Source organism: Pongo pygmaeus, chromosome 13, assembly GCF_028885625.2.
Source record: "Pongo pygmaeus isolate AG05252 chromosome 13, NHGRI_mPonPyg2-v2.0_pri, whole genome shotgun sequence".
Taxonomy (NCBI): Eukaryota; Metazoa; Chordata; class Mammalia; order Primates; family Hominidae; genus Pongo; species Pongo pygmaeus.
In genome coordinates this window covers 66,877,405-66,898,040 of record NC_072386.2, presented here as the reverse complement: position 1 = coordinate 66,898,040, position 20,636 = coordinate 66,877,405, and the positions used below count along the sequence as shown (strand labels likewise).

The 20,636-nt window shown below is 34.5% G+C and overlaps 1 protein-coding gene across 5 annotated transcripts in view; it reads right to left on the bottom strand.

The window, feature by feature from the left end:
* The window catches only part of VPS13A (vacuolar protein sorting 13 homolog A), a 249,091-nt gene that overhangs the window by 174,132 nt on the left and 54,323 nt on the right, over positions 1–20,636 (bottom strand). For all 5 annotated transcript variants that reach the window (XR_010123324.1, XM_054500058.2, XM_054500059.2 and 2 more), the window contains exons 18-21: positions 12,277–12,466; positions 12,082–12,196; positions 3,062–3,198; positions 242–374 (exon numbers count right to left, since the gene is read on the bottom strand). Coding sequence is in view for 4 of the 5 variants with exons in the window: in XM_054500058.2 (XP_054356033.1) it covers positions 242–374; positions 3,062–3,198; positions 12,082–12,196; positions 12,277–12,466 (575 nt within the window). In the remaining variant the exon portion in view is untranslated. The remainder of the gene's footprint in view (positions 1–241; positions 375–3,061; positions 3,199–12,081; positions 12,197–12,276; positions 12,467–20,636) is intronic.

The window sequence follows — 20,636 nt, the reverse complement described above, 5'->3', positions numbered from 1 at the left end:
ATGCTAGGAGTGCCACTCATGCTCTACCTGTGACAACCAAAGATGTCTCCAGATATTGACAAATGTCTCTTGGGGGGGCAAGACTGCTCCTAGTAAGAACAGCTAGACAATATTTACTATCACTTCTAATTCAAAAATGTAGAAGTTCTAACACATTTAAGAGGAAGGTCTTCAAAGTGTCTAAAAACCTAATTAATCACTTCAACAAAATCAATCAACAAATAATGCATTTTATACTCACCAACTCTACTGTAAAGCAGCTGTACGCTTGTAAGTTGAATATCAAATGAATCATAAGCTATATCCATTATCTCTTTAAGATTGGCCTCACCTTGTTTCACATCTGGTAATTCAGAACGACTTTTACTCGTCACCTTCAAGTTAATTTTAATAGTTTAGACTATGCAAAATACTTCAAAATGTAAGTATAAAGTGTTTAATTTTTAGACTTATAAAATGTTAATAGGAGAGGATAAATTCACAAGTAAGCATACATAATAAGGCTATTAGAAAGGTCCTCATCCATGAGATATATAATAATAAGGAGAGCGATAAAGTAAATTTTTACATATTAGGATATATTTCCCATTTACTTGCATTAAAAGAAACCAAGATGGTCCTGAAGAATAATATGTCTACAAACTTTTTAAATATGATAAGAGGCCTTCTCATTAAGAGCAAGATCAAGAGACAAATTTAGCTTACAAAATGTTTCTATGGCATGATGACAAATACTGATACGGCTTTACAATAAGAAGTAAAAGAGTCCAGAATTAGATCGGATAGCTGAATTTTAGTTCCAACTCTGCCATTTATGCAACTCCAGGCAAGTTATATTTGTATCTCTCCTTTCTTGGCATACTGTGCGCATTACTTTTTTCACTTAAACATCCTGGAGATGACTCCACAATAGTACATAAAGATCTTACTCATAAAAATACATGTGTTGTACACATACATGTTTTAACTTTTTTTCCCTCTATATAGCTCATGTGAAGTAAACACTCAAAAAAAGATTAACTCTGTTTGAAAAGTAATAAATTTTAGGTAACAGGTTAAGCAAATTGCCTAAAGTCACAAAATTAGATATCCTTACTCCTAACATTATGCTCTATTATACCACACTGCCCTTGAAACAACTGAATAAAATTCAAATATGAATAATAAGCTGTATAAATTTTATTATAAATATTTACCCAGTGGGTGTTTAAACAATTAACAAATGCAGAATTTTTAAAAATAGGATAAGGGAAGATGTCAGTATCAAGGACAGGCACGTATTTTTTTTAGGTGGCCAGAAAAAGCATTCTAATATTATCCACCTCTCTTGGTTCTTTAAATTGTGATATATATTCCTCTACATTTAATGATTTACAAGCAATGCTGTCCAATAGAACTTCTACAATAATGGAAATATCCTGTATCAGTGCTGTCAAATCCAGGCCAGGCGCGGTGGCTCACGCCTGTAATCCCAACACTTTGGGAGGTCAATGCCAGTAGATAACTTGAGGTCAGGGGCTCAAGACCAGCCTGACCAACATGGTGAAACCCCATCTCTACTAAAAATACAAAAACTGTCTGGGCATGATGGCACATGCCTGAAATCCCAGCTACTTGGGAGGCGGAGGCAGAAGAATCACTTGAACGCGGGAGGCAGAGGTTGCAGTGAGCTGAAATCACGCCACTGCACTCCAGCCTAGACAATAGAGTGAGACTATGTCCCAAAAACAAAAACAAAAAATACAGTAGCCACTAGCCACTTCTGACTATTAAACTCTTAAATGTGGCGAATATGACTAAGACACTGAATTAATTTTATTTAATTCTAATTAATTTAAATAACCACATGTGGCTGGCTAGTGGGTACTATAGTGAAGAGTACAGATCTAGAATACAGCAAAAAAAATGTATTCTTTACTGAAAATTTGGAAAGAAAAAGGTATATAATTAGAAAAAAAGGGCCAGGCATGGTGGCTCACGCCTGTAATCCCAGCACTTTGGGAGGCCAAGGTGGGCAGATCACGAGGTCAGGAGATCGAGACCATCCTGGCTAACATGGTGAAACCCAGTCTCTACTAAAAATTACAAAAAAATTAGCCGGGCATGGTGGCGGGGGCCTGGAGTCCCAGCTACTCAGGAGGCTGGGGCAGGAGAATGGCATGAACCCAGGAGGCGGAGCTTGCAGTAAGCCGAGATCGTGCCACTGCACTCCAGCCTGGGCCACAGAGCCAGACTCTGTCTCAAAAAAAAAAGAAAGAAAAAAAGGGAAATGACTTAGGTAAACAGAAGAAGACCATTTCTCAATTTAGAATTATTAAATACAAATATTAAAATGTCAATATATATAGTTTTATACACAAAAAATTTCAGAAAGATGAAGATGTATTTGATTGTTTCCACAATTCTCTATCATTCTATATACTTTAAGTAATCAAGTAATAGGTCTAAACTGAGAAAGAAATAAGCTCCTCAAGCACAACTCTCAAATACTATAAATATAAATCTTAGATTCGGGCCTGGCGCGGTGGCTCACATCAGTAATCCCAGCACTTAGGGAGGCCAATGTAAGTGGATCACTTTGGTACAGGAGTTCGAGACCAGTCTGCAACATAGTGAAATTCCGTCTCTACTAAAAATACAAAAATTAGGTGGGCCTGGTGGCGGGTACATGTAGTCCCAGATAGGAGGCTGAGGCCTGAGAATCACTTGAACCTAGGAGGCAGAGGTTGCAGTGAGCCAAGGTCGCAGTACTGTATTCCAGCCTGGGCAACAGAGTGAGACTCTGTCTCAAATCAATCAGTCAATCAATCAATCAGCCAATCAATCTTAGATTTAAACCTGCCCTGCAGAGTTTAATTGGTCATTTTGCTTTCATAAGTGTAGGAAAACTACCTAATTGAGACTTCACTTTATTTAACAGAAAAGATTTCTCAAATCTTACTTATCTACCACAAATCTAGGAAAAAAAGCAATAAATCAAACTGTTTAAAAAACAAAATACATTTAAAACAAAGAAACACCCCAAATGCTATATCATAAATCAAATATTATTAGTATATACCTTTAGATGACCAAGGTCCAAAAGAAGCAGATTTGATGTAGGACTAAAAATTCCATCTTGTGGGACAATAATATATGAAGCCTTCAAATTAATTTTGAGATCAAGAATTTTCTGTGTTTCAATAATATACAGTAGACCTGGAAAAATATAAATCTTTTCTATGAACACTTTTCACAAATTACTCAAGAAATACAGAATCACTAAATATATGAACTGATAAAACAATCTTAATGTAAAATTAGTATTAATTTTAAAATGACCTCAGCAAAATACTTCCAATATAAAATTTAAAATATCTGCCAATGCATGTACTCCTATTTAAATATAGCTGAGTACAAAATTGGAGTAATTCTTCAAAAAAAAAAAACCTATAAACTCAATTTGGGTAAAACTGGGAAGATACAGACCAAAAAAAAAGTTTCAGTGGCATAAAATATTTATTCACAACAACTCTTAGAATCTACACAGATACTTCTCAATTCATAAACTTCATAAGCTACATTTACCATACTGAACAATAACACTTGATCTTAATATTATTCTGAGAATATAAAAAATCCTGGATTATCAAATCATCTTCAATAAAATCATATGCAAACCAGAAAAGGCAACAAACCAGAGTTTTCCATTCCCTAGGTCCTTCATTCACTTGGAGTTTTTTAGTCTAATAAATTTAATTCATTCACTTGCATGTGATTAGTATAACAAATTCATCTATTTTATGTCCCTAAGTCCAGCATCAGCTTTTAAATCTAAACAAATTATTTTCTATGAGATGAGAACCCTTTCTTAAAGAAAAAATTATATGAGCAGCCATCAAATCAGTTTGAGTAAATGAAAGATATTTGACTTAAAAAGTTTAAAAAGATCTGACACTTAAACAAAAAGGCACATTTTTTCACACACACACACAAAATGTAGGCAGGTCAGTATATTTGAATATAACCTTTGAAGTTAAGAATTTATTATTAAAGAATACATGTTCAAATTAAAGAATATGTCAACAATTTTAATGTACTTAAAATTACAAATAAAATACATGTACAATTATAAAGCTTAAAAGCAGACATTGAGCAAGTGTCAAGTGCCAACACATAATCAACTTAATATACAAGCCAACAGAAAGAAAATGAATAAATTAAAAGTAATTAAAATACCTTCTGTTTTAAATATCTATTTAAATTAAAATAGAAAATAAATAACCTAAGCCTGTGGTACAGTTTGGTATTTTACCCCTCCAAAACTCATGCTGACACCTGATTTTTAATGTTGGAGGTGGGACCCTAATAAGACCTGTCTGGGTCATGGGGGCAGAGTCCTCACAAATGGCTTGATGTTGTCCTCATGGTAATGAGTGAGTTCTCCCTCTTTTAGTTAGAGCTTGTTGTTTAAAAGAGCCTGGCACCTCCTTCCTTTCTCTTGCCATGTAATCTCTGCACATGTGGGCTCCCCAACCCTTTCTGCCATGAGTGGAAGCATTCTGAAACCCTCACCAAAAGCAGATGCTGGAGTCATGCTTCTTGTACAGCCTGTAGAACCATGAAACAAATAAACCTCTCTTCTTCACAAATTACGCTGCCTCCAGTAGTCTTTATAAAAATAACACTAATAAATTACACCTGGGACAGCTCTTCCTTGAAATATGAGAAACTGTTATCAAAACTGTGTCATCTTTAAGGGATTCCAATGGCCTTGCACAGGTAGCCCAAGCAAGACTCTAGTAGAGAGAGGAAGAAAACACCTTGGCATTTCCCATAGCCTATAAGAAGCAAATTCAAGTGAAATCTCTTAAAATGAGGATGGAAGGTGAGGTGAGATAGAGGTTTGAAAACAGACTGACAGATCATCAAAAATTCTGAAGACCATCCAATTAGCCTGAAACTTAAGAGCAGAATTGACTCAAACAGTTATTCATTCTTTTTCCCCAAATGATTTGGATTCAAACACAGATGGCATGATTTTACTAAAGTAACAAGAAGCATCCAGAAGGGTCAATCTGACATTCAAGATTCTCCAGAGACCATCTGTTAAGCATTTCTCTATCTTCATTTCCATCTCTAGTCTAAGGATTCCTCATGTATTCTGGCTTCTACAAATCTAAGTTCTGGTACTCTGTGGAAGTCCTACCATAAGCCTTAGTTTCAACAAAGCCTTTCTTGATGCCAGGACACAATGATTTCTCTAAGTTGTTTTTAATGGAAGGGAGTGGGGAGTATTTTATTTTGACTTTAGGTTGATCGGGTCTCTCCCCTATTTTCCATTGCACTTACAACAAAATCCTAACTGCTTAATATGACTTTCATGTTTGCATAATCAAGAGTATGCATCTTTAACATCCCTCCACTCTCCCCTCACTCATTACATTAGAACCAATTCAGCTTTCTACAACTTCCAAATTCACCCAGTTGTTTGCTAAGTTAAGCTCTTCACAGTGGACCATCACCTTGAAGGCTCTTTCTTACACCCTTTAGCAGTGTGGATCCTACATATATATCTGGTCTTAATGTTGAATTTTCAGAGATCTTCTCTGCCATTACCACCAAGACTAAATTGGGGCATCTATCCATTCTCATTTCTTTCACAGCATTTGGGCTGATTATAGAATTGTTTCCTCACTCAGCTCCAAATTCACCCACTTGTCTGCTCTGCGAAAGTAGATCTGAGTTGCTTAAATGATTTTCCTTTGCCAACTAGCACTGAAATAGATAAAGAACACAGGAGAGACACTGCAGGAGAAAAGAGTTGGCTTCCTGGTTCCAGTACACTCATTTAGCAATATCCTGCAACACTGTGCCTTTCTCCAACACAATGCATAATGTGCAGATAACAGCACTCAAAAGCCAGTATTCTGCCCCTAGAACCCTCCTCAGGTGGTTTCACAGCAGAACGAGGGCAGTTGAGACATCGCCCCATGAATATTTTTCCTTTTTACCTCAGAGGATGGATTTCCAGAAAGTTTTAGAGAGCAGATTACCAGAAAGACACGAGAATGGCTTTTCTGCCATTCAATGACTCACAGAGGTTCCTTCTCCAACAAAGTGTGGATTTCAACTCTCAGGGAAGAGGGAGACCTCTTCCTAGGGAACGCTGTCTCAATTCTATATTCCTCATAACTACTATTCTTAAATATATGTATTTTTGGAGACAGCATCTCACTCTGTCACTTAGGCTGGAATGTAGGAGTTGCTTTCATAGCTCACTGCAGCCCTGACCTCCTGGGCTCAAGCAATCCTCCAGTCTCAGCCTGCCAAGTAGCTGGGACGATAGGTACACGCCACCAAACCTGACTAATTTTGTAATTTTTTGTAGAGACAAGGTATCACTATTTGTCCAGGCTGGTCTCCAACTCCTGACCTCAAGTGTTCCTCCCTGTTCGGCCACAAAAGCTCTGGGATTACAACTATGAGTCATGGCGCTTGGCCTCTTGTTACATTCTTTAAAGTTACTCTTTGGAGTAACAAAACAGTCCCTCATTACAGTTAATAATTCATTACATTAAATATACCTATCAAAATTACCATGTGGTTTTTCTCTCCTGATTGGACCCATACAGCATTAATCAAAATTTTCCAGTAGATTGCTCTTAGTTTTATATTTGTCCTATCCATAAGAGTATAACATCCATCAATAGGCAAGAACTACATCCATTCTGATCATTGCTATGTTCCCTAAAACCTAGCATAGTGTCTGACATATAGATTAGGCTCTTGATATATATTTAAATGAATAAATAAATGAAATAACTGAAAGAAAATGATTCACTATGATCCTATCAGAGAACCTTGTACTCTGAAAGAAGAGTTTTAGCAAATGACCACATCTGTTTTCCTGCCAGAGACAAAGGATAACTAGTTGAGCAGGCTCTGTAAGCTCATGCCATAGTTGACAACAAAAAGACCTGAAAGACCTTGAGTTCCTAGAAAGGAAGGGGAAAATAACAAGCTGAGCATCCCTAATCTGAAAATCCAAAATCAAAACGCTCCAGGATCTAAAACTTTTTCAGCACCACAATAACATGATCCTCAAAGATCATATTCACAGAAAATGCTGCTTAGAACACTCTGAATTTCCTATTTCCCAATTAAGGATGTTCAACAAGTAAGTAAAATGCAAATATTCCAATATCCAAAGAAATCTGAAATCTGAAACATTTCTGATCCCAAACATTTCTGCTAAGGGATACTCAACCTATAATACAAGAAAGAAACCAGGATGTTAATAGAGGAGAATGTAATAAAATAAAAGGAAGAAAGGAGGAATATGAGGGAAGGAAAGAACCTAAGTAACCAGAATCATTATAATATAGGTAAATTTTACAAATAGGTAAATTTTAACTTTCTAGAAAAAGTTAAAACATTACAAATAGGTAAATTTTAACTTTCTAGAAAAAATCCAAAATATATTAAATTTTAAAAATTAAGTGCAAAAACCTATCATAAAAGTTTTCCATTTTTTTTTCATAGAATTAGCATTTTTATACTATTGGTGTAGAAAAGAAAACAAAGTTGGAAGAACAGAGTTCAAATTTTAAAGGTTATTATGTACAGAAGGTAAAAAACTGAAGACTTCCACTTTCTAAAACATATTTCTGTAACATGTGAACTTTATATTGTGGATATTTACTGTTTGGTAATTTTTTTAAGTAATAAAAGTTGAGGTAAACAAATCTTAGAGATAAAAAAATCTCGAAATCTGAACGTCTATAGTGGATTTCCAATATGATTAATTTGTATTTAACTATGAGTTTCCATCAATCAAGAACAACTGACTAGAAGTAACCTGATCTTATGCTTTGGTTTCTACTCAGTATATAATATACCAATATACAAAATGTAAACTAGGAATGGAATACCCAGATTTTAACAAAGAATACAGGAATAAATGCAAACCCTACAGTTTCTAGAGGTAAGGTACTCATGTACAATCTAATTTAAAACTATTCAGATATAAAAATAGTAGAGAAAAATGAGCAAAAGCCAGAGAAGAAAGACACATATATTTTGAAGAATATAACACACACTTTTCTGTGAAAAAAGAAAAATTAATAACAAATCAAGATGCATATTATAATATAGCCTAACAAAAGACAACTAGTTAGACATTTCCTGAAGGTCTTATCAAAATGTGAAGTGATTTCTTGACTTACTTATCTAAATCATTTTATCTTAGGAAAGAGAACAAAGGAAAATGACAGATAGTATATCTCATATCTACCAACAAGGATAAAGTGAATATAATAAAAATGGCAAGAGAAAAATCATAATTTCATGCCAGATTTTATAGCCACCAAAATGGGACAAATTCTGAGTTCAATTAGAAGTGTACTCCAGACTTAACAAAACCAGAATTTTAAAACTTTGACAATGAAATTGGATCTTACTCCCAAAGAGAATTTCAGCCTCTCAGAACACAGGAAACAGAAGACAAGGATGGAGAGTCTAGCAAGAGTTCTCCTCACAAATCTGAAATCTTAAAGGACACTCACTCAAAGAAAGAATAATCGTGAAGTAAAACCTTCCTCTCCCTAAAACACTCTCACAGGGGAATGCAAACAAAGGCCGTGAGAAAAATTAGGAGAAAAAGGTAATACCTCTGTGAACGATAAGTATGATATATTCCTCAAGGAGGTATGTAGCCCAACAATTCTTTGGCAGTCCAGAATATCTTAAGCAATTAATTTAGTTATGCCACCAACATACCCAAGGTACCTGGCAGAAGAAATATAAATCTTCCCCGAATGAAGGCCCACTTATCTCAGGCTTCAGAGAATTCTCCCAAATAATATTCTAAGGAAAATGAGCAGATTGCAATTAAAAATTACCAAGCATAAAAAGACAAACATTACCATAAGTAAGTACCAACAAAAACAAAAGACAGAAGATAGGAAAAACAGAACCACAAAAGTCTTCATATAACGGACTATCTGAAGAGAGAGAATTAACTGGTGAGACAGAATATAAAATACTGTACTTATGATCTCTGGAAAAAAAAAAAGAAGACAAGTGTAAAGATATCCATGGGAAATACAAAACCAAAAAAGAATGACAACACAGATTTTAAATTTAACAAAACAGAATTCCTAAAGGGAAAAATATAATAACTGAAATTAAACTTAATGAAGAGATTTGATACCACATTGGGTATGGCTAAAGAAGGACTCAGTAAATTAGAAGATAAATTAGAAGAAATTACCCAGCATGTAACACAGAGAAGAAACAGATGGAAAGAAAGCAGGATACAGAAGTTAAGGAGAATGGAAGATGGAGTAAGAAAGGCTAAAATTCATTTAGCCAGAATTCCAGAAGAGAATATATGTAAAGAGTTAGTAGCTAAAAATTTTCCAGATGATTTTCTAGAATTCATTAAAAATCCCAGTACTCAGATTCATGAAATCCAATGAATCCCAAAAAGGGTATATAAAGCAAATCCATAGCTGGATACACCAAACTGCAACAACAGAATACAAAAGATAAAAAGTTCTTAAATGTAAAAGAAAAGGGTAGATAATGTACAAAAAAAACAGCAGACACACTGACACCTGAATTCTCAACATCAGTAATGAAAACCTAAAGACAGAATGCCCTCTTCAATGTGTTAAGGAGAAAATGAACATTAACCTTTAATCCTACATACAGTAGTATCATGCCAAGCTAATATGCAAGGGGCATGGTGGCTCATGCCTGTAATCCCAGCACTTTGGGAGGCTGAGGGAGATGGATCACCTGAGGACAGAAATTCAAGACCAGCCTGGCCAACATGGTGAAACCCCATCTCTAATAAAAATACAAAAATTAGCTGGGCGTGGTGGCATACCCCTGTAATCCCAGCTACTCAGAAGGCTGAGGCAAAAAAATTGCTTGAACCTGGGAGGCAGAGGTTGCAGCGAGCCGAGATTATGCCACCGCACCCCAGCCTGGCCGACAGAGCAAGACTCTGTCAAAAAATAAAAATAAAAAAATAACAAAAACAAAACACAGATTTGCCACCAGCAGATTCTTACAAGAGAAAATATTTACAAGGGAAGTTTACAAATGAACTTCCAGGCCAGGCACGGTGGCTCACACCTGTAATCCCAGCACTTTGGGAGGTCGAGGTGGATAGATCATCTGAGGTCAGGAGTTTGAGACCAGCCTGGCCAACACGGTGAAACCCCATCTCTATTAAAATTTTTTTTAAAAATTAGCCAGGCGTTGTGGTGGGTGCCTGTAATCCCAGCTACTTGGGAGGCTGAGGTAGGAGAATCGCTTGAACCCAGGAGGCAGAGGTTGAAAAAAAAAATGAACTTCCAACAGAAAGAAAATAAAATCAGATAAAAAGTGTAAGGTATAAGAGAAATGAAGAGCAAAGAAGGTAGTAAATGCACAAGTAATTGTAAACTACCATGAACTATATACATACAGTACAATAAAGTATTTTTTTAAGTATATGGGGATGGTATATAAAGTTCAAGAGTACTAAAGTCCATATAATGACTAGGAGAATATAAAATTTTTCACTAAATTTATATTTTTACAAAAATGTATACTGTAATTTATAAAATAAAAAGAGATAGAGAATATTTAACTTCCCGATAGTAGATTGTAGGGAAGGGGGAAGAAAGGAATCCTAGAATTTATCCAAAGGAAGGCAAGAAAAATAAAACAAGGAAAACCAAATTCAAAAGCACAAAATAGGATGTTAGACATAAGCCTAAATAAATTAATTAAATGTAAACAATAGATATAAATAAAAAATAAGGACCATAAATCTAGATTGGAAAAAATCCTATTACATGTTGTTGACATGACACATGTGAAAACACAGGGAAAAAGTAAAAATATAAGAAAAAACATATACCAGGTAAATTCTAACAAAAAGAAACTTTGTACTTCATACTGATATCAGATCAAAAATAAAATAAAGTACAAAGGGAAAAAAATTAAAGCATTAAAGATGTGGTTTATAGCAGGAAAAATAATTTACTCCTGCATGTACTTAATGACAGTCTTAAAATTTATTTTTTTTAAAATTTTTATTATTATTACTTTTTGTGTGTGTGGCAGAGTGTCGCTCTGTCGCCCAGGCTGGTGAAACCTGGTCTCTATTAAAACCCCGTCTCTATTATGGTTTTGCCATGTTGGCCAGGCTGGTCTCAAACTCTGACCTCAGGTGATCCACACGCCTCGGCTTCCCAAAGTGCTGGGATTAAAGGTGTGAGCCACCACACCCAGCCAAATTTATTTTTTTAAACAAACTGACAGATCTATTAGAAATAGAAAAATCTACATTGATAATGAGGCATTTTTCATGTATTTCTCTTAATAACTGTTAGAACAAGGTGACAAAAGGAGAAAAAAAAATCCAGTAAGGATACAAAAAATTTGAAGCACAGGATTAACAATCCATACCTAATGAATAGGTATAGATATCAAAAGACAGGCTTTTCAGCATATGAGGAACATTTTTTTTAATATCATACATTGAGCTAGAAAACAAGTCCCAACCAATTACAAAGCACTAAAATCATACAGATAACCTCTATGGTCAACTATTTAATTAAAAAGTTCAATCTGTAATCTTAAACTTTCCCACAAAGAAATCTCCAAAACCAAGTGGTTTGACCGTTAAGCTCTGCCAAATATTTAAGGAAGAAATAATACCTGACCTTATTCAAACTCTCCTAGAGAATAAAAAAGGATAGAACTTTTTTCCCTAAGGCTGATATATCAAAATCTGGAACGCATTCTAAGAAAGGAAAACGAGAGGCCAGTTTTTGTCATAAACAGAGGTCCAAGTATCCTAAGCAAAATTTTGCAACTAACTTAAATGTGGTTACTAGGTAGGAACTTTCTGAGTGTAAAAAATGATTATGGTTTTATCTACCTTTAAACATAAAAGTACTAAATTAGTTTCTGTTAAACTAAAACCAGTCTAGAAATATGATAAATTTAAAATAAACTTTACTAAAAACATTCTACCCTAAATAAAAGTTTAATATAGGATACAGTATTTAATTCACCAACATTAATACTGGCATTTACCTGTTGCTGTCTTAATGCGAAATTCTTCCAGTTTTGTCAAAGTTGCTGCAGTGAGCTGTGCTAGATGTACCTCTTTTGGAGGTCTGAAGAATTCCACTATACTATTCACTGTCCTCTGTTAAAATAAACATCATTAACACAAACTCAAAGCAAACTAAATTATATTAAAACTTAGTAATTTAAAAAAATGCTTACTGCATCATATATGATTTCTAAAGGTTCAGCTTCTATGATACACCTCTGAGAAACAGTTTCATCTAATGGATTTATCTCAAATGTAATTTGGAAAAGTGACATTGCATCATCCAATGAAGACAGGAGGCGGGGTCTTTCTGAATTATCTGGTAAGCCAGTAATATGAAATGAATCTATTTTAGTTTCAAATCTGCATTAAAAAAAAAAAGAAAAACAGTCAGCAATCAGTAAAATTGTAAAGGATTTTAAAAATTGAAAATGATTTAAAAAATTAATGAAGACAACTTCACTTTGCATTTCTGACTCCAGTCCATTCCCATCAAAGAAGATATACAATGATTCCTCTAAATTGACATAGATTAATTCACAAAGAATCCTATTGGTGTTGATTTATATGTAAAAAAGTTATGATAAGCTAAAATTAAAATGACAGTAAATCTATAATGCTTAATGTAAAACTGAAAAGTTTTGCACATTTAACACAAGTCTATAAACATGTTTTCTTCTAAAAATAAAAATAAACATTTAAAGGCCAGACATGTGGCTCACACCCGTAATCCCAGCATTTTGGGAGGTCGAGACAGGTGGATAACTTGAGGTCAAGAGTTTGAGACCAAACTGGCTAGTGTGGTGAAACCCCGTCTCTACTAAAAATACAAAAGTTAGCCAGGCGTGAGGGCATGAGCCTGTAGTCCCAGCTACTCGGGAGGCTGAGGCAGGAAAATCGCTTGAACCAGGGAGGTGGAAGTTGCAGTGAGCCGAGATCATGCCACTGCCCTCCAGCTTGGGCGACAGAGTGAGACTCTGTCTCAAAAAAATAAAACAATTTAATAAACATTTAAAAACCAAGGATGAGGCAGGACTTCGAGAATGACTATGTGAGGAGCTCAGCAACTCTTCTCCCCACCAAACCAAACAGGGAAAGAACTGGTGAAAATTATAAAATCTCTGGAAATCGATCTAAAGGCATACAGCAAACAGAAAAACTTTTATTCAAGAAAATCTAGGCTGGGCGTGGTGGCTCATGCCTGTAATCCCAGCACTTTGGGAGGCCGAGGCAGGCGGATCACGAGGTCAAGAGATCGAGACCATCCTGGCCAACATGGTGAAACTCCGTCTTTACGAAAAATACAAAAATTAGCTGGGTGTGGTGGTGCATGCCTGCAATTCCAGCTACTCGGGAGCCTAAGGCAGGAGAATCTCTTGAACTCAGGAGGCGGAGTGAGCTGAGATTGCGCCACTGCACTCCAGCCTGGCAACAGAGCGGCATTCCATCTCAAAACAAACAAAAAAATCTACTAAAACTTGATAAGAACAGGGAGAGACTGTGGCATCTGAGCTATGATCATCTCCCACCTCTAATCCCCACACCACATTACAGAAAATCTACATTCATATGGGCGCAGCTAAGAAGATATCGTCACATGGCATTCTCCTCTTTATGTCTGTCTTCAAATTGTCTTCTCTAGTCTGTCTTACTTTCTGAGTCTGTGTCCAAATTTCTCTTTCCTTTGAAGAGCACACATCATTCAATTAGAGCAAACAGCATGAACTCATTTTAACTTGATTACATCTGCAAAGGCTATTTCCAAATAAGGCTATATTTGCAGGTACTGGGAATTAGAAATTGACATAATGTTTTGGATGATACAATTCTACCCACTACAGTAGGTAAACAAATGGAAAACCACATTCTTCAACAATCAACAACAACTAACCATGGAGAGGCAGGAAATCTAATTTCCACAGTTACCACATTATACCACTCAAAATATCAAGTTTTAAACAAAAATGTACAAAGCATACACAGAAAAGGGAAGACTAGACATTATGTTCAGTAAGCCAACATGTTAAATAAGCTTACACTCAAACACTAAAGAAAACCAGGAAAATAACATTTGAGCACAGAATATAAATTGACAGAAATTATTAAAAAGAACCAAACAGAAATTTTGAAGGTGAAAAGTACAACAGCCAATATGAAAAATTCACTACAGATGTTCCTTGACTTATAATGGGGTTATGTCCCAATAAAATCATTGTAAGCTGAATATGTCATAAGTTTAAAATGCATTTGACATACCTAGCCTACCAAGCATCATAGCCTAGCCTACCCTACCCTAAATGTACTCAGAATAGTTATATTAGTCTACGTTGGGAAAAATCACCTAACACAAGGCCTATTTTACAATAAAATGTTAAATAGCTTATGTAATTTATTCAGTACTGTACTGAAAAGTGAAAAACAAAGGTTGTATGGATACTCAAAGTAAGATTTCTACTAAATATGGATCATTTTCGCACCATCCTAAAATCAAAAAATCGTAAGCTGAACAATCATGATTTGGGAACCATCTGCAGAGAGGTTTAACAGAGGATCTAAGCAGCCCAAAGAAAGAATCATCAAACTTGAATACAGGACAACTGAAATTATTGAGTCTGAGGAGCACAAAGAATAATGAAGAACAATGAACAGTGCCTAAAGTGGGAGACCATCAAGTGGAACAACATATGCACTACGGGACTCTCCGAAGGACATGAGAAAAAGAAAAAGACATTAAAAATACTGGGAGAAATAATGGCCAAAAACTTCTCAAATTTGATAAAGAACACAAATTTATACATCCAAGAAGCTCAAAGACCTCCAATTAGGATAAACTCAGAAACTCACACAGCAACATATTATAATCCAACTGTCAAAAGCTAAAACAAGGAAAATCTTGAAAGCAGCAAGAGAGAAGCAACTCATCACATAACAAGATATGTAATAGATTAACAGCTAATTTCTCCTCAGAAACCATGCAGTCCAAAAGGCAGCAAGATCATGTACTTAAAGCGCTAAATGAAAAAAAATGTCAACCAAGAAATCTATCTATGACAAAACTATCCTTCTAAAATGAAGGAAAAATGAACACATTTCCAGATGAACAAAAACTGAGTCTGTCTGTCATTAGTAGACCTGCCCTACAAGAAAGGCTAAAGGAAGTCCTAAAGACTGCAATGACAGGATATTAGATAGTAATTTGAAGCCATACAAATAAATAAAAAACTCTTGTAACCATAACTACATAAGCAAATAAGAAAGCCAGTAATATTGCATTTTTGGTTTTTAACTCCTCTTTTTAATTCCTCTATGATTTAAAGACAAACATATAAAAACAAATATAAACCTAGAATAACGAACACATGTATGTAAAGCAGTAATTTGTGAAAATGATAACGTAAAGATGAAGAATGGAGCTGCATAAGAGTAGAGTTTTTATACACTATTAAAGTTAAGTTAGTGTCAATTCAAATTTGACTGTCTTAAATTTGGACTGTTAATTGTAACCCCTATGGTAGCCCTCAACAAAATGACTAAAATATGTTTGGAAAAAGAAATGAAGAAGAAATAAAAATATATACTCAAAAAAATTAACAAACACTAAGAAGACAGTATTGAGGAACTGAGGGGACAGAAGGTATAAGACATACAATAAACAAATAGCAAAATGGCAGAACTTCTTGCCTACCAGTAAACACGTTAAATGTAAATGAAATTAAACTCATCAAAGGAAAGATAGAGACTGGCAGAAGGATGAAAAAAACATGATACGACAATACAGATGCTCCTCAACTTATGACTAATTATTTCCCAATAAACCCATCGAAAATATTCCAAGTCAAAAATGTATTTAATATACCTAGCCTAAGTCAGGGACCATAGGCATATTGCCTAAAAGAGACTCATTTTACATCCAAAGACACATATGGGTTGAAAGTGAAAGGATGAAAAAAGATATTGCATGTAACTCATAACCAAAAGAGAGCTGGGTGGTTATACTAACATATAAAATAATCTTTAGCCAGGTATGGTGGCTCACACCTTTAATTCCAGCTACTCGGGAGGCTGTGGTGGGAAGATCACTTGAGCCCAGGAGTTCAAGGCTGCAGTGAGGCTATGACTACACCATTGCACTCAAGCCTGGGTCGCAAAGCAAGACCCTGTATCTAAATTAATAATTAATTAATTAACTTAAATATCTTTCAATAGAAAACTGTGACAAGAAGATAAGGTCATTATATTTTGATTAAAAGGCTCAATTCATCAAAGATACAACAATTATAAACATTTATACACCAAACAAAGTCCCCAAAATATATGAATCACACCTTGACAGAATTAAAGGGAGAAATAGCTCACAATAACACTTAGAAATTTCAATCTCCCACTTCCATTAAATGAGGAATATTTAGGCAGAGGAACGATAAAGTAACAGAGAACTTAAACAACATTATAAGCCAACTACATGTAACAGACAAATATGGACTACTCTACCCAACAACAGCAAAATACATTCTTCTCAAGTGCAAGCACATGGAACATTCTCCAGGATAGACCAAATGTTAGGTCACAAAACAAATCTCAACAAGTTTAATAAGAAAATACACCAAGCATCTTCTCCAACCACAATGGAATCAAATCAGAACTCGATAGAAGAAAAACTGAAAAATTCACAATTATGTGGAAATTAAACTCTTAAACAAGCAACAGGTTAAAAAAAAAAACCACAAGAGAAATCAGAAAATACGTTGAAATGAATGCAAATCAAACACAATATTACAAAATATTACAAAACATACAAGACGTATCCAAAAATTGTAATAACCCAAAAAGTATTACAAATATTTTGTAATAATACAAAATATTACAAAACACACAAGACTTATCCAAAGCAGTTCTCACAGGGAAATTTTTGTCTGCAAATGCCTACATTAAAAAAGAAAGATTATCAAATCAATAACCTCACTTTACACTTTAAAGAACTAAAAAGAGAAGAGCAAATTAAACCCAAAGCTCACAGTATGAATAAAATAATACATATCAGAGTGGAGACAAATGAAATACAGAAAACAAAAACACCAGAGAGAATGAAAAAAATCAAAGTTGCCACTTTGAAAAGGTTAACATATTTAACAAACCTTTAGATAAAATAAGAAAAAAAAACACTAAAGATGCAAATATCTATAACTAGAAATCAAAGTGGAGGCATTATGACACACCATAGAGGAATAAAAAGTACTACAAAAGAGTACACTGCAAAAAATAGTACAAACAAAATAGATAAATGAACAAATTCCTAGAAATATACAAATTACAAAAACTGCCTCAAGAAGAAATAGAAAATCAGATAACTAATAGGAAGTAAAATCTTTCTATAACCTTAAAAACCTATAGTAAACTTTACTGTAACTTATAGATCCTACTTATAAACCTATAAACTATCAGTAAAACTTTACTATAAACTTTAGTATAGTAAAACTTACTATATCCTTTTAAACTTACTTATAGTAAAACCTATAACTAGTAAGGAGTAAACCAGTAACCAAAAACTCTCAACAAAGAAGAATTCAGCTGATATGGTTTGGCTGTGTCCCCACCCAAATCTCATCTTGAATTGTAGCTCCCATAATTCCCCCATGTCGTGGGAGAGACCTGATGGGAGGTAACTGGATCAAGAGGGTAGGTTTTTCCGGCGCTGTTCTCATGATAGTGAATAAGTCTCACGAGGTCTGATGGTTTTATAAAGGGAGCTCCCCTGCACAAGCTCTCTCTTGCCTGCCTCCATGTAAGATACGACTTTGCTCCTCATTTGCTTTCTGCCATGATTGTGAGGCCACCCCAGCCATACCGAACTATGAGTCAATTAAACTTCTCTCCTTTATAAATTACCCAGTCTCAGGTATCTCTTTATTAGGAGCATAAGAACAGACTAATACAAGGACCAAATGGCTTCACTAGTGAATTCTACAAAATTTTTAAAGACGGATTAATAACAATCCTTCTGAAACTCTTCATAAAAACAGAAAAAGCATCTATTTAGCATTTATTTAAATGGAAAGATATCCCATGTTCACAGAAGACTTAATATTGTTATTATGGCAATACTACCAAAAGCAATCTACATACTGAATGCAATCTCTATCAAATTTCAAAGAGACACTTTCCAGAAATGGAAAAGTGAATCCTCAAATTCATAAGGTCTTGCAAGCAACCCTTGAACAGCTAAAACATTCTTGAAAGAGCAGAACAAAATAGGGAAGACACTTCCCAATTTCAAAACTTACTAAAAATCTGCAGTAATCAAAACAGTACGATATTGGTATAATGATAATCATAGTGAAAGTCTAGAATAAAAATGAGACAGAATTGAGAGTCCAAAAATAAAGCCATACATACATCTATGGCTAATTGATTTTCAACAATGATACCAGGAGTGTTCACTGAGGAAAGAATATTGTCTTCAACAAGTGTGAGGGGACGCCGGGATATCCACATGCAAATGAAATGAGTTGTACCAATTCCTTACGCCATTTACAAAAATTAACTCAACACAGGTCATAAACGTATATGTAAGAGACAGAAGTATAAAACTCTTAGAAGAAAATACTGGAGTAGATTTTCACAACCTTGGATTAGGTGAACCTTCTGAGACATCAGAAGTATGAACAACAAAATATAAGACCGGATGAAGTGAGCTTCAAAATTAAAAACTTCTGTACACAAAGGACAGTGTCAATGAAGTGAAATGACAAAATAAAGAATAGAAGGAAATATTTGCAAATCATGTACCGGTGACAGTTTAGTATCCAGAATACAAAAGAATTCTTACACCTCAACAACAAAAGAAAAATAACTCAATGAAAAAATAGACCCAATGAACTTATACAAAGGGCCAATATCCACATGAAAAGATGCTGAACATCATTAGTCATTAAGGAAATTCAAATCAAAACCACAATAGATACTAAACACCCATAAGGATGGCTGTAATTTAAAATAAAAAAACAGAAAATAACAAGTGTTGGGAATGATATGGAAAAAATATGAATCCACGTACATTGCTGGTGGGATTGTAAAATGATGCAGACCACACCCAACTCACATCTAACGCCATAATGGTGAAAGGATGAACGCTTCCTTCAAAGAACAGAAACAAGAAGAGAAGCCCACTCTCATAATTTCTATTTAAAATACTACTGGAGGTTCTAGCCGGGGCAATTAGGCAAGAAAACAAAAGAAAGGGCATCCACATTGGAATGGAAGAAGTAAAACTATATTTGCAGATTATATGATCATGTATATAAAAAATCCTAAGGAATCAACTAAAAAAACTCGTTGAACTAATGAAACAAGTTCATCAAGGTTGCAGGGTACAAGTGCAGTATACAAAACTCAATTATATTTCTATACACATAATAATCCAAAATGAAATTAAGAAAACAATTCCATTTATATCATCAAAAACAATAAAATACTTGCAAATAAACTGAACGTAAGAGGTATACTGTATCTGAAAACTGTAAAACATTGTTCAAATTTTAAAAATATCTAAATAAATGAAAAGACATCCAATGTGCATTGATTGGAAGACTTAATATTGTTTAGATGAGTAGCTGAATAATTTGTGCTGAATAATTTGTTCAGTACACCCAAAATTGATCCACAAAATTCAACACAATCTTTATCAAATCTGAGCTTATTTTTTTGCATAAATGGACAACATAATCTTAAAATTTATACACAAGTTTAAGGAAATAGGACAGCTAAAACAAAAAAACAAAACTGGAAGAGTCATACTTCCTGATTACAAGTTCTACTATAAAGCCACCATAATTAAAACAGTAGGGTACTGGCATAAGGCTAGACATATAGAACAATGGGATTAGAATTAAGAGTCTAGAAATAAATCCTTACATTTATGATCAACTCATAAATTTTGACAAGGCTGCCAAGATCATTCAATGGGGAAAAAATAGTTTTTTCAAAAAATGGTGCTAGGACAACTGAATAATCTCATGAAAAAGAATGAAGCTGAACCCCCCACCTCACACCACACACTAACATTAACTCAAAATGGATTCTAACCCTACATATAAGAGGAAATAGCATAAAATTCTTACAAGAATATATAGGAGTATATATTTGTACCACTGGAGTAGGCAAAGATTTCTGAGTTATAATGAAACGCATGTGTAACAAAAAAATATATAAATTTGACTTCACCATTAAGAAAAATAAAAAGAAAACACAGTGAGAGAAAATAACTGAAAATTGTTTATCTAATAAGAGATTTGTATCAAGAATATATAAAGAACTCTTGTAACTCGATAATAAAAAGACAACCCAATATAAAATAGGGAAAGAAATCTAATAGACATTTCTCCAAAGAAGATATGCATGTGAAATGGCCAATAAGCACACAAAAAAAGCTCAAAATCCTTAGCCATCAGGAAAATGCAAATCAAAACCACAGTGAGATACCATTTCATACTCACTAGAATGGCTGTAATCAAAAGAACAGATAATAACAAGTGTT